At 42.2% G+C, this 14,149-nt stretch overlaps 2 protein-coding genes across 6 annotated transcripts; one reads left to right on the forward strand and one right to left on the reverse strand.

Moving 5' to 3' along the window:
* Window positions 1–3,145: 3,145 nt before the first annotated feature.
* LOC106584298 (polymeric immunoglobulin receptor) lies at window positions 3,146–6,277 on the forward strand. Its single transcript, XM_014169377.2, has 6 exons — window positions 3,146–3,368; window positions 3,913–4,242; window positions 4,368–4,694; window positions 4,904–5,171; window positions 5,386–5,486; window positions 5,660–6,277. The coding sequence occupies exons 1-6, from the start codon at window positions 3,320–3,322 to the stop codon at window positions 5,713–5,715; spliced, it is 1,131 nt and encodes a 376-aa protein (XP_014024852.2). The 5' UTR covers window positions 3,146–3,319; the 3' UTR covers window positions 5,716–6,277.
* Window positions 5,758–10,834, reverse strand: LOC106584297 (collagen alpha-6(VI) chain). 5 transcript variants are annotated; one of them, XM_014169375.2, is made up of 10 exons: window positions 10,693–10,834; window positions 10,450–10,529; window positions 9,768–10,358; window positions 8,960–9,571; window positions 8,439–8,765; window positions 6,978–7,307; window positions 6,642–6,720; window positions 6,451–6,554; window positions 6,289–6,325; window positions 5,758–6,183 (listed from the first exon to the last, which is right to left on the reverse strand). In XM_014169375.2, exons 2-9 carry the CDS (start codon window positions 10,520–10,522, stop codon window positions 6,303–6,305), a joined length of 2,139 nt encoding a protein of 712 aa, XP_014024850.1. In that variant the 5' UTR covers window positions 10,523–10,529; window positions 10,693–10,834; the 3' UTR covers window positions 5,758–6,183; window positions 6,289–6,302. The 5 variants fall into 5 exon arrangements, 4 of the variants coding, with proteins under 4 accessions (XP_014024850.1, XP_014024849.1, XP_014024848.1 ...); XR_006761544.1 differs by having other exon boundaries at window positions 6,289–6,554; XM_014169374.2 differs by having other exon boundaries at window positions 5,758–6,325.
* Window positions 10,835–14,149: the final 3,315 nt, after the last annotated feature.

A 14,149-nucleotide genomic window follows, 5' to 3' on the forward strand; every position in this document is an offset into this window, starting at 1 on the left:
AACCAGGGGGTGAGGCCTCATTTAACACAGTAAATTCATCAGGCTTAAGCCATGTTTCAGTCAGGCCAATCACATCAAGATTATTATCAGTGATTAGTTCATTGACTATAACTGCCTTGGAAGTGAGGGATCTAACATTAAGTAACCCAATTTTGAGATGTGAGGTATCACAATCTCTTTCAATAATGGCAGGAATGGATGGAGGTCTTTATACTAGTGAGATTGCTAAAGCGAACACCGCCATTTTTAATTTTGCCCAACCTAGATCGAGGCACAGACACGGTCTCAATGGGGAAAGCTGAGCTGACTACGCTGACTGTGCTAGTGGCAGACTCCACTAAGCTGGCAGGCTGGCTAACAGCCTGCTGCCTGGCCTGCACCCTATTTCATTGTGGAGCTAGAGGAGTTAGAGCCCTGTCTATGTTCGTAGATAAGATGAGAGCACCCCTCCAGCTAGGATGGAGTCCGTCACTCCTCAACAGGCCAGGCTTGTTCCTGTTTGTGGGTGAGTCCCAGAAAGAGGGCCAATTATCTACAAATTCTATCTTTTGGGAGGGGCAGAAAACAGATTTCAAACAGCGATTCAGTTGTGAGACTCTGCTGTAGAGCTCATCACTCCCCCTAACTGGGAGGGGGTCAGAGACAATTAATCAATGGCGACACATCTTTCTAGCTGATTTACACGCTGAAGCTATGTTGCGCTTGGTGACCTCTGACTGTTTCATCCTAACATCGTTGGTGCTGACGTGGATAACAATATCTCTATACTCTCTACACTCGCCAGTTTTAGCTTTAGCCAGCACCGTCTTTAGATTAGCCTTAACGTCGGTAGCCCTGCCCCCTGGTAAACAGTGTATGATCGCTGGATGATTACTTTTAAGTCTAATACTGCGGGTAATGGAGTCGCCAATGACTAGGGTTTTCAATTTGTCAGAGCTAATGGTGGGAGCCGTCGGCGTCTCAGACCCCACAACGGGAGGAGTAGAGACCAGAGAAGTCTCGGCGTCCGACTCCGACTCGCTTAATGGGGAGAACCGGTTGAAAGTTTCTGTCGGCTGAATAAGCGACACCGGTTGAGCATTCCTACAGCGTTTCCCTCCAGAAGCCATGAGAAAGTTGTCCGGCTGCGGGGACCGTGCGAGGGGGTTTATACTAACGTTACTATCTGTACTTACTGGTGGCACAGACGCTGTTTCATCCTTTCCTACACTGAAATTACCCTTGCCTAACGATCGCGTCTGAAGCTGGGCTTGCAGCACAGCTATCCTTGCCGTAAGGCGATCGTTCTCCTGTATATTATAGGTACAACGACTGCAATTAGAAGGCATCATGTTAATGTTACTTAGCTTCGGCTGTTTGAAGTCCTGACGAACCATGTCCAGATAAAACCTCCGGGGTGAAAAAGTTGAATGAAAAAAGTTGAGTGAGGGAAAAAGTAAAAATATACGGTAATGAAAAAGTAAAAAACCGTCAGGTAGCAAAGTAAGATCGGCAACAAAACGCACAGCAGCGTAAACAAGTCTGCAAGTTGTGACCAGAGGAAACACCGTACACCTGGCAACCGTGTCAGCCCAGCCCACCGCAAGAGTACCTAATGCACGATGGGACAAAGACATCTCTGCCAGCCAAACCCTCCCCTAACCCGGACGATGCTGGGCCAATTGTGCGCTGCCCCATGGGTCTCCTGGTCGTGTCCGGCTGCGACAGAGGCTGGACTCGAACCCAGAATCTCTAGTGGCACAGCTAGCACTGTGATGCAATGCCTTAGACCACTGCACCACTCGGGAGGCCCTGAGTTACAGTTTTGACTTAATCTACTTGAAAATCTATGGCAAGACCTGAAAATGGTTGTCAAGAAATGATCAACAACCAATTTGACAGAGCTTGGCAGAGCTTGGCAGAGCTTTGAAAACAATAATGGGCAAATGTTGCACAATCCAGTGGATTGCTCTTAGTCTTTCTTACCCAGAAAAACTCACAGCTGTAATTGCTGCTAAAGGTGCTTCTAGAAAGTATTGACTCAGGGCTGTGAATACGTATGTAAATGGTTATTCACACGATAACATTTTTCCAAAAACATGTTTTCACATTGTCGTTATGGGGTATTGTGCGTAGATGCGTGAGAAAAAAAATGAATCCATTTTGAATTCAGGCTGTATAACGCAACAAAATGTGGAATAAGTCAAGGGGTATGAATACTTTCTGAAGGCACTGTACCAAGGGAAGTCAACCTCTCAGTGAGAGAAACCATGCACAGAATGCTCCACAAAAGAGGAGAACACGTTTGACTCACCTCCAGAAAGCTAATTCTGAAGCATTGTTCACCGAGCACTGGTGAAAACCTTAGCATCCCATCCTCATCACCATCTATAATGGGGATTTCAAGGTGAATAAAAGAGAGGAGCAGTCGCAGATAAAGTCTATCAAAATCAATCTGCTTTCATATAAGTTGCAACAGGGAGACACCTCCAGAACAGAAGCAGAGAAAATGTCAAAGGGGAGATTTTAACAGCCACCAGCAGAGCCACACAAGGAAGAATACGTATCAATGCTGTCAGTGTGACAAGAGTTTCTTCAGAGCGGCTCACGTGAAAACCCATCTCATTCACAGTGGTACCAAAACACTAGTCTGCTCTAACTGTGGGAAAAGGTTCAATCAGGAATGAAACTTAGAAAATCAACATTAGAGTAAAGTTGTAATGAACCTCCATCTGTAGAAGTACAGATATGATGATGAATGTGAGTAGTAGGTGAATAAACAACTTAATATGAATTATAATGAATTACAAGAACACAACATGAGTTATATTAGAGTGGTATGAAGTGGATCATCATTAAGTGAAATCATCTAATTCAGTTCCCAATACACTAAAATAAAATGATTTTTCCTTGTGATGTGACTTAGACAGACTTCCATTGGTGGTTGTCCATTGACTAACTTGATAATCTTCTAACCTCATTCTGACCAAACAAACTGTGGCAATTGTAAGTTGCAACACTTATGAACACGTGTAGACATTCCAGTACAGTGTTGCACAGTAATGGGTTACCATAATGCACGGACCTGTTACTCATAGGAAGTTTCATTGTGTGTCTGACGCACTCATTAGGAAGTGAGAGTCAATGTCCTTGCAAATGCAATCAAACCCACTGATATGTTAAGATTGATTTGCTAGGAGACACTGTGAGCAGACACACTGATGCGGATTGCACCAGCTCACCCATCTACATATTACTTTGACATGCTGTACACGTCTATTTGACTAAGGAGAGAGTAGACTAACATTGGTATTGACACAATTAGAACAAATAAGTACACATGGTTTCTCTTTATCTTCTCATCCTTGTCTTTGTCCATGGACCATCAGGTGAGCCTCTCATTTACAATGAATTTGTATTAAACTGTATGTTGATGGATGTGTTGGGGGTCTCTAACTTTTGATAGTTAATCAGATTCTAAAGGGTTTTTAAGTCTTGGGTGGTAATTACATCAAAATCCCTTTAAGAATTGCCTTGGTAATTTCTAAATATTGCATTCCCTAAACAACAAAATATAGACCTACACATAGTGAAAAATAATCTATGTTTTAGAAATATGTGCTACATTCAATACTGTTCTCTTGTATTAGAGGAAGCAGTATTAGCATACTGTGAAGAAAAAGGAAATTGTTGTGCAATGTTGGCCTGTGGTGTCTTAATACCTCACTGTCCACCCTATATCCCCCCTTTTCTTTTGAGTAAAAATTGTATTATACTCATAAATCACGTTTTTAGAGATACAAACAAATATTTGATATTTTAGCTTTTCAATAGACAGAATAAACCATTATCCAGCTTATTCTAATACAGCTTTCACAAATATATTTGAAATGGATGTCACTGATCAGTCTGCTATCTATTCATTCAACACAGGTTGCAACAGCCTGTGGACGGTGACAAAAAGTACTGCAAAGAGTGGCGGAGCCATCACAATCCCCTGCCACTACCACCGCATGTTCAGAGACCATGCCAAATACTGGTGTAAGGGCAGAACCTGGCCCTTATGTACTGTGATGGCAAGCACCGACCCAAGGCGGAACAGAGGAGGCATGTCAATCACAGACATCCCAGAGGAGCTGGTCTTCACTGTGACCATGAAGAACCTACAGGAGACTGACACCAACAGGTACTGGTGTGCTCTGAAAGTGGGTGGGATAGGCAAGCCAGATGTCAAAGTATCCGTGGACCTCACAGTCACCCAAGGTAAGCTCCACTTGAATGTACATTTTTGACCTTACACTACTTTTTGCATTGCATCATTTCTGTAAAAAGTCTGGGGAAATGTAGCATATTACAGCAGTAATAATAATGTATATCTTTTCCATCAGGCTCTCCTGATCTGTCAGTGGTTGATGAGCTGGTATCTGGTGAGGAGGGGGGCAGTGTCAGTGTACAGTGTCTCTACAGTGACACACTCAGAGGCAAAGAGAAGAAGTGGTGCAGGAGTGGGGACCGGCATTCCTGTCAGACACAGACAGATACTAGCCAGAATGCATCTGTTGTGATCAGTGATGGCAAGAGGGGAGTGTTCAATGTGACAATGAAACAACTAGAGAAGAAAGATGCAGGCTGGTATTGGTGCTCTGTTGGAGACCTACAGGCTGCAGTTCATATCAACGTCACTCAGAGATCCACAGCACACAGGAACACTGCAGGTCAGTTGATGCTGGTAGAGTGAAGCACTGTTACGCTGTAGTTTGTTTGCACCACCTTATGCTTGTGAGAACATTGTTATACCGAAAACACCAACACTGAAGTTGATATTTGCAGTATTATTTCTGAAGCAAAATAAGATTCTTTTTTTGTTTCATTTCTGAAACAATTTTTTGGTTTAATTTCTTCCTACCCATGTTTCCTTCCACAGAAGCAGTGACTACTCCAACGCTGCCCATGTTACACTCCGCATTCTTGACATTTGCAGACTCCACAGCTACCTCTACCTCAAAGACAAACCCTTCCGCCACAGTAGACTCTGCTCTGACAACATCCTCATATGGCTCTGCAACTCCCTATCCATCTGTCTCAGTTCCATACATCACAATCCATTCTTCCACACTGACTTCTTCACTAACAACAGTACAACCTACATGCTGTCCTTCTACTGAATCTACAGCTACTTACAAGAAAATCAGGTATGTTTTGATTGATACTCAAAGAATTCTATTCAAAGTTCACTATTTTTGCTGCATTACTTCTATGCTTTGCCACAAGATGTCACCCTCTGTATGAAAATTGATTTACATGTGAGTCAAGTTACGGCTTCTAACTTGTGCTGCTTCCTCAAATTACAACTTTTCTTTTTGTTACCATTCTTTGATCATGATTTTATGTTTTTTTCTATTTTAGCAACCTGCCCTGGCATGCTCTTATTCTCATTGTGTTGGCCATGGTGTTGTTGGTTATTGTTGTTATGGCTGCAGTTAACATCTATAGATATTCCAGGAATAGTAAGTGCTCTCCTCCTTCAACTTTATCATTTCTCTTTCGGCTCCAAAATAAATAAATACATTTTTTGTGTGTTTTCTTGGGAACATACTGTTTCATTTGTTAACCTGACCATTTCATCACTGTTATAAAGCTACCCCATCCCTTGACTTGTCTCTCTCTTATCTCCCGTCAGATATCAGACCTGTGGAAGGAGAGATGACTGAGCTGGTGATAAATCAAGATCAATAATATCAATTAAAAGAGCCTAAAAATAAATTTGGATCATAAAAATTACTGTAAGTTTGCTTTAATATCAACCAAAATAATCACATGTACAGTAAATGGATTGTAGCAATAACACAATTAGCTAGAGAACAGAGAAAAAAATGCATGAAACATTAAACAATTTCAATAGATTATTCTGTTGTGGCTGCAAAATCATGAAGAACCATTCAAAAAGAATTGTCATCATAAGAGCAGACACAAATAGATGTCATGTGTAATTAGCTAACGTTACAAAACAAATCAATAACTGAATTAAAAGTTCAAGAAAGAGAAATGTGACTACACATTATTGTACAATAGCATTCATCTTTAGGTAAGGTTTGTATCTTTATAACAGAACTGAAAGAGCTATAAACATTTGACGATGTCTTTCAAAAACCTGACATACTGGAGACTGAGATGATCGAATGGATCCTAAGACAGACTGCATCCCTAGGTGAGGGGGATTCGAATGATCAAAATGACACACATTGTCATGTTCCGTTAATTTTGTTCATTAAATGAAGAATAAACACAAATGCAGAGACGTTGATTTACCTGTTTCCTGTTCCTTAGAGTTCTTTCCTGTTTTTGTCTGACATAAATAGTGTGTTAAATTTCACTTAAATAAGTCAATAAGTATAATCTAATCATACATGGTCATTTTGTTTAAGATGTTTGGACTCAACGATTTAAGTGATAAAAATACATAGCACTTACTTTGGTAGTCTCTCATCACCAGAGCTGCTAGGATGGTGCATGCCAAAAATAGCAGGCCAACAGCACCTTTCAGCAGAATATCCAGATATCTCTCCCAGATCCAACTAGAAAAAAAAAAAATATAATCTAAATTAGCCTCTCTGTTACAGTATATCTACACTAATGAAAAAAAGCTATAGTTTCACCTCCACCTTGAGTTATCATCCTCCGTTGCTCTCAGAGTCAAGACCAAAGGGAAAGTAATCAGGTTCATGGTTGGAGGAGATATTGCTGTGAGGGAAAGGACATTTGAGTCATTGATTTGTGTAGCAAGCATCACATACAGAGCACTTGTAAATGATATATAAACAAGTATTATTATTATTGTTATTATAATTATTATTATTCTCTTGTTTCAATAAATCTCTCTTGAAAATGAAAGATGTACAAGATACAATGGTTTTTCGTCTGCGTTATTTGTATTCTGAAGGGGGCTACAAAGCCTTAAATGTGAGTGATAGTGAATCTGTGACTGTCTATCAGCTTACATGCGTTAGTTGCATTGAGGACTGAGATGTACACCGGGATCTGCTTGTCTCCTGCTATGCACCAGTACCAGTCGGTATCGTTCATCTCCAGATGTCTCATCGTCACAGTGAAGGTGCGACTCCATGTATTGATGATCAAATCCATGCGGTCCTGAGACGCCCGTTCTCCCTCTGCAGTCAAGCAGGAGCTCCAGTTCCCTGCAGGTGTCCCGTTCCTACACCACATCTTCTCACTGTCATCCATGATGTCACTGTAGAGACACTCAGCTGTGGTGCTGTTCCCCTCCTTACCAGACACCATGTTGCTCCTCACTGACACATCTGGGAAGCCTGGAATATAGAAACACAGAAACAATACAGACAAAGCAAGCTCAGTCTCGCGCATCACACAGAGATCCAGGGTTGGGGTGGATTAAATGTATATTCAGAGGTGGGCAGTATATCTGTTACATATATTTCAATTACTTCAGAGTATTTTGTCATTTATAATACACTGGGCTGAACTAGACTCCAATGTATTTTGTAACAAATACTTCTGTGGCCCCCTTTCACCCTACATTGGTATCAGAAATCTGTTGGAACTATGATGTGATCATCTGAGAGCATCTGCTAAAATGAACTACATATAAATGTAGTAATGTAAAAATTAACAATTGCAAAGGATGCTGAGTATTATTCTATGCCCTGAAACAAAGACAATAATGACTACCCACTAATGCAGTTAATTTTGGTATGTTCATTTTCACAAATACATTTACATTTTGGTAATTTAGCAGACACTCTTATCCAGAGTGTCTTAGGGCTCTATTCAATCCGCATCGCGGAAGTTCAGCTTTACAGCGTGATTAAAATTTAAAGGCAATGTTCCCGCTTTATCGGAGACTACCTTCAGATTAAACGCTGCATACTGTATGTCGGCTCGAGCCCTTACTATTTACAGTTAGTGCATTCCATTAAGGTAGATAAACAACATATCACAGTCATAGCAAGTAAAATGTTTCTGTAACCGTTAATGAGGATGTTGTTGCTGTTCAGGCAGGCTACTTGCAAATTCCAATTCCAATTTTCCTCATAGAATTTTGTATTTTTAATTTTAATTTTAATTGAACTTTTATTTAACTAGGCAAGTCAGTTAAGAACAAATTGTTGTTTACAATGATGGCCTACCCCGGCCAAACCCGGATGATGATGGGCCAAATGTGCACCGCCCAGTGGGACTCACAATCACGGCCGGATTCGAACCAGGGACTGTAGTGATGCCTCTTGCACTGATGCCTTAGACCGCTGCGCCACTCGGGAGCAGCCTTGAAAAGAATTGGAATTGGAATTTCAGTGTACTTCCTGAATTGACTGCAATTGAAATGGAATTTACCCTGCAGAGATGTTAATGACATTTTGTTTTTGAAAGCGTAGCTAAAATCCAACCATGACAAAGCAGGACTATGATAAATATTATATCACCTGCAGTGACAGTCAGTGACAGAGATGCCATGTAGAGGGGGTTTCTTCCATTGTCCACTGCACACACATACTCCCCTGTGTCCTGAGTCTGTAGGTTCTGCATGGTCACAGTGAAGACATGCTGGCTGGGGTCATCTGTGATGGACACATCCCCTCGTCGCAAAGGAAAGTCAGTACGCACTATGGTAGCGCAGTCTAACTCTCCCTTCATCCTGCACCAGTATTTCACATCCTCCTTGTACCTCTGGTCATAGGGACAGAGAGCAGAGAGAGACTGGCCCCTGTAGAGAGTGACCTGGCTGTCTGTCACGTTACTGTTCTTTGGACCTGTGAGAAGAACAACTACATACTGTATGTTGGCAGAGATTGGGCTAAATCACTTAAAACCAGGAGGGTGATTGAATCAAAATCAACATGGGTTTATGGGAGACATGATGATGACACTCAGTTCTTCATTGGAAGTAATTGTAATAACGACTTGGGGTGCTGTGGACAAAGACAAGATAACGAGGGCAGGTTACCTGGTGGTGGCACGTGGACGACCTGTTGTCCCCTGTCCTCTGCTGAGCTACAGATCTCCTGGCTGATACGTTCAGAGATCTCCTGCAGGCCTGAGAATTTCTGGACAAAGAACACATTTTCGCGACGGCCAGTGATCTTGTTCAGACCCATCAGGGAAGCATTGGCGCCCCCGATAGCATACAGAGACACACCATGATTCTTTAGCTCTTCCAGTGACGCTCTCACATTCTCATGGAGCTCACTGCCCATAATGACCAACCCAACCTTAGTCACCGATTCTCCTCTGACACCCTCCCTCTCCTCCCTGAGAAGGTCACTCATCATCTCCAGGTGTGGGTCAGTCTCTGTGGTCGAACTGTTTGACTGTCTCAGATTCCAGATGTGCTTTAGGATCTCCCTGTTGTTTAGGGGAGTGCTGAGGTTGAACGCCGCCGTGTCACTGTGTTGACTATATAGAACCAGGCCCACTCGAACCTGGTCCTGCCCCAGGTAGAAGCAGTGCAGCAGTGATCGGAGGAAGTCTTTGATAAGCTCAAACCCCTGAGGCATGATGCTCTGGGATCTGTCATCCAGAATAATCATGATATCGATGGATGCTCCCTGGGAACAGACTGGCAGAACAAACATGAATTACAAGTCTACCTAATTGTTTAAAACATAACGTATGGCATTATGTTGTAATATAGCAAAACGTATATGTTTAGAATACACTACGGATGGAAATGGAAACTAATTCAACAAACATTTCAGGGGAAGGAAACCTGAATATAACTCCTACTCATTCACACTCCAGGCTGGTGTAAGTACCTGTCAGGTTGCAGGACACCCTCTCCTCTGCCAGGTCACAGAGCCTCTGGGCAACATACGGGACACTGCTCTTCATGTCTCCAAATGTATCAATAAGGAACACATTCTCTGGATTGCCAGTGATCATTAACAACTCTTCCTTTGAAGCGCCTTGAATACCAATACCCATGAGAGAAACGCCATGTTTCCTTAGAAGATGTGCTGACACTTCAACTTGATCATTGGATTTTCCATCTGTGATGACAATTCCAATTTGGGGAACACCCTCACTTGCCCTGCTGCCTCTAACCATCTGAAACAGAGCCATCATATGCCACAGGGCCATTCCAGTATATGTAGCACCTCCCGTTTGTACAACAGAGTAAATACCCTTCAGGATTTCACTTCTATTCATATGATCATTGAGCCTGAACACAACTTCTGGGGATGAACTAAACTTCATCAGACTGATTCTGATATGGTCGGTGCCCACAAACAAAGAGTGCACCAGGGTATCCAGAAACTCCTTCATCATCATAAACTCTATATATCCTATGCTACCAGATTCATCCATCAGGATAACAACATCAGCCTTCACTCCCTGTGGGAAAACTGAAAGAAAAGCTATTTGTCACAAACTTGATGATAGTGTAACATTACAAATTAACTATATAAGGATAAACTACTGAAAATATTTGATTACCTTCTCCCTGAGCTTCTGCCACTTTGCTGGGGTAGACAATCAGAAGAATGACAAATGTCCATTTGGGCCCCATATTCACGCTTTTGTTGAAAGACAAATATTAGAAATACATAGTTATTTAACATGCAACTAGACAAACTCAGATATGTTTATTACTAAGACTACTATTTTATTACCTTGTTACCTCTATACCATTACTATGACTACTAATGATGATTAAATATGTGTTGCTATATTACTTACCTGATTCATCAAGAAATTTAAAGAAGATTCCCACTGTATTTTAACCAGAATTCATCACTCTCAGATTTGACTGTACACCCATTATAGTTTGCAGGTCATGGGAAACACAAATCTTCTCTGCCAGCAAAGTACTACTGTCCTTCCTCAGACCACAGAATGTATCGTCATATGGAAGCATAATTGCCATGGTAACACAACAGAAGCACACACACACGATATGTGAGCACGCAGCACACAGCATTATCATTGTCATCACTTAGATACAGTACTTCCTGTGAAATTCTCATAAATGAAGAAAAAAAAATGCTACGATCCAACACTTGTGATAAAAAGGACCCACGAGTTTTGTCGGTAACACTGGTAGGTTGGTTGTAGAATACCAAGTTCTAGTAGCTGCTAGACCACTCTATTTTGAGTGCCTGAGAATATTGGATTTCAAGGTTTCCTGATGTGAGCAGAAACAAATATCAATAGTGCTACTGCTCAATTTGTTTTCCATTTGCAGGTCCACCTGTGTCTCTGGCGACTCAAATTATTATTTCCAAGTGAACAGAACATGGTTTGAGGCCTGACCATTTCTGGTTGTTTAGGAATACTGACACGACAACTCAGCCACTGACCGCAAGGCTCTATAGCTGTCAGACTGGCCAATAGCTTCTACCCCCAGACCAGCAGGCTGCTGAATAGCTACCACTAGGCAGCTACCTGCCCCCCCCCCCCCCCCCAACAGATATTTACACTGCCCCCACCCCCAATGGATATTTATCATTGTTACAGTTGTTAAAAACACTATATATACAAAAGTATGTACTGCAGACACCGCTTCAGATTAGCTGATTCAGCTATTTCAGTATGTAGACCCACACACACACACACTGTTCACTCTATCAATTAGGTTAGTACTGTGGAGCAACAAAACTCAGCAAAAAAAGAAACGTCCTCTCACTGTCAACTGCGTTTATTTTCAGCAAAGTTAACGTGTGTAAATATTTGTATGAACATAACAAGATTCAACAACTGAGACATAAACTGAACAAGTTCCACAGACATGTGACTAACAGAAATTGAATAATGTGTCCCTGAACAAAGGGGGGGGGGGGGTCAAAATCAAAAGTAACAGTCAGTATCTGGTGTGGCCACCAGCTGCATTAAGTACTGCAGTGCATCTCCTCCTCATGGACTGCACCAGATTTGCCAGTTCTTGCTGTGAGATGTTACCCCACTCTTCCACCAAGGCACCTGCAAGTTCCTGGACATTTCTGGGGGGGAATGGCCCTAGCCCTCACCCTCCGATCCAACAGGTCCCAGGCGTGCTCAATGGGATTGAGATCCGGGCTCTTCACTGGCCATGGCAGAACACTGACATTCCTGTCTTGCAGGAAATCACACACAGACCGAGCAGTATGGCTGGTGGCATTGTCATGCTGGAGGGTCATGTCAGGATGAGCCTGCAGGAAGGGTACCACATGAGGGAGGAGGATGTCTTCCCTGTAACGCACAGCGTTGAGATTACCTGCAATGACAACAAGCTCAGTCCGATGATGCTGTGACACACCGCCCCAGACCATGATGGACCATCCAAATCGATCCAGCTCCAGAGTATAGGCGTCGGTGTAACGCTCATTCCTTCAACGATAAACGCGAATCCGACCATCACCCCTGGTGAGACAAAACCACGACTCGTCAGTGAAGAGCACCTTTGCCAGTCCTGTCTGGCACAGCGACGGTGGGTTTGTGCCCATAGGCAACGTTGTTGCCTAGACTGGACCTCAATCCAGCCTCTCTCAGCCTATTGCGGACAGTCTGAGCACTGATGGAGGGATTGTGCGTTCCTGGTGTAACTCGGGCAGTTGTTGTTGCCATCCTGTACCTGTATCACAGGTGTGATGTGTGGTGGTTAATTTCTTTACAATCAAATGAGGAGAGACAGACTTATCACACAAGTCAGAGTTATACTTAAACTAAATCTTTAATGGTGAGTACTTTGCAATAGCAATGACTTGTCGACGAATCACCGTCTCTGATGATCCGTTGAGAGCGCCGAGACAAAAGTACAAAGGTCTTTTATAGCCAAGATACACCCCTTTCAACATACATGACGAACAACAGATATAGAATGGGTCACACGGTTAAGATTTGTATGAAAGATACCTACAATACATAGCAGACAGTATCTGCTGTGTCAACAGTTTTCATTGTATAGACCATTGTCTGGCCCTCCGACTCCAAACTGGAACCATCTCTCCCTGGTACGGTATAGAACAGAAACATTAACTCATGCTCTGGAATGCGCTTTAGGTTTTATCACCCAAAATACATCGTAAATCTCCTGTCAGTGTTATCTCCCAGAGGCCCATCCTCAGTAGAACACACACACAATAGTTAAGAATACTCTATTCTGTTGAAATAAAACAACCATTTGATGCAATAAAAGTATTATAACATAATCTTGCAATTTTGCCACCATAGATGTTCAGATGTACCGATCCTGTGCAGGTGTTGTTACACATGGTCTGCCACTGCGAGGACAATCAGCTGTCCATTCTGTCTCCCTGTAGCGCTATCTTAGGCGTCTCACAGTACCGACATTGCAATTTATTGCCCTGGCCACATCTGCAGTCCTCATGCCTTCTTGCAGCATGCCTAAGGCACATTCAAGCAGATGAGCAGGGACCCTGGGCATCTTTCTTTTGATGTTTTTCAGAGTCAGTAGAAAGGCCTCTTTAGTGTCCTAAGTTTTCATAACTGTGACCTTAATTGCCTACTGTCTCTAAGCTGTTAGTGTCTTAATGGCTGTTCCATATTAATTGTTTATGGTCCATTGAACAAGCATGGGAAACAGTGTTTAAAACCCTTTACAATGAAGATCTGTGAAGTTATTTGGATTTTTATGAATTATCTTTGAAAGACAGGGTCCTGAAAAAGGGACGTTTCTTTTTTTGCTGAGTTTCGAATGTTTCTGATCCATCTTCAGTTTTCTCCTATCACAGCCATTAAATTACTCTGTAACTGTTTTTAAGTCACCATTTGCCTCATGGTGAAATCCCTGAGCGATTTCCTTCCTCTCTGGCAACTGAGTTAGGAAGGATGATGTTTTTTTGTAGTGACTAGGTGTAATGATACACCATAATAACTTCCCCATGCTCAAAGGGATATTCAGTGTCTGCGTTTTTTGTAGTTGTTGCCATTTACCAATAGGTGTCATTCATTGCCAGGCATTGGAAAATATCCTTGTTCTTTGTGGTTGAATATGTGTTTGTAATTCACTGCTTGACTGAGGGTCCTTAAAGATAATTGTATGAGTGAGGTACAGAGATGAGGTAGTCATTCAAAAATCATTTAAAAATCATTTTAAACTCTTATCACTGCACACAGAGTCCATGCAACGTATTATGTGACTTGTTAAGCAGATTTTTACTCCTGAACTTATTTACTGTAGGCTTGCCATAACAAAGGG

The sequence above is a fragment of the Salmo salar genome, chromosome ssa23 (assembly GCF_905237065.1).
Source record: "Salmo salar chromosome ssa23, Ssal_v3.1, whole genome shotgun sequence".
Taxonomy (NCBI): Eukaryota; Metazoa; Chordata; class Actinopteri; order Salmoniformes; family Salmonidae; genus Salmo; species Salmo salar.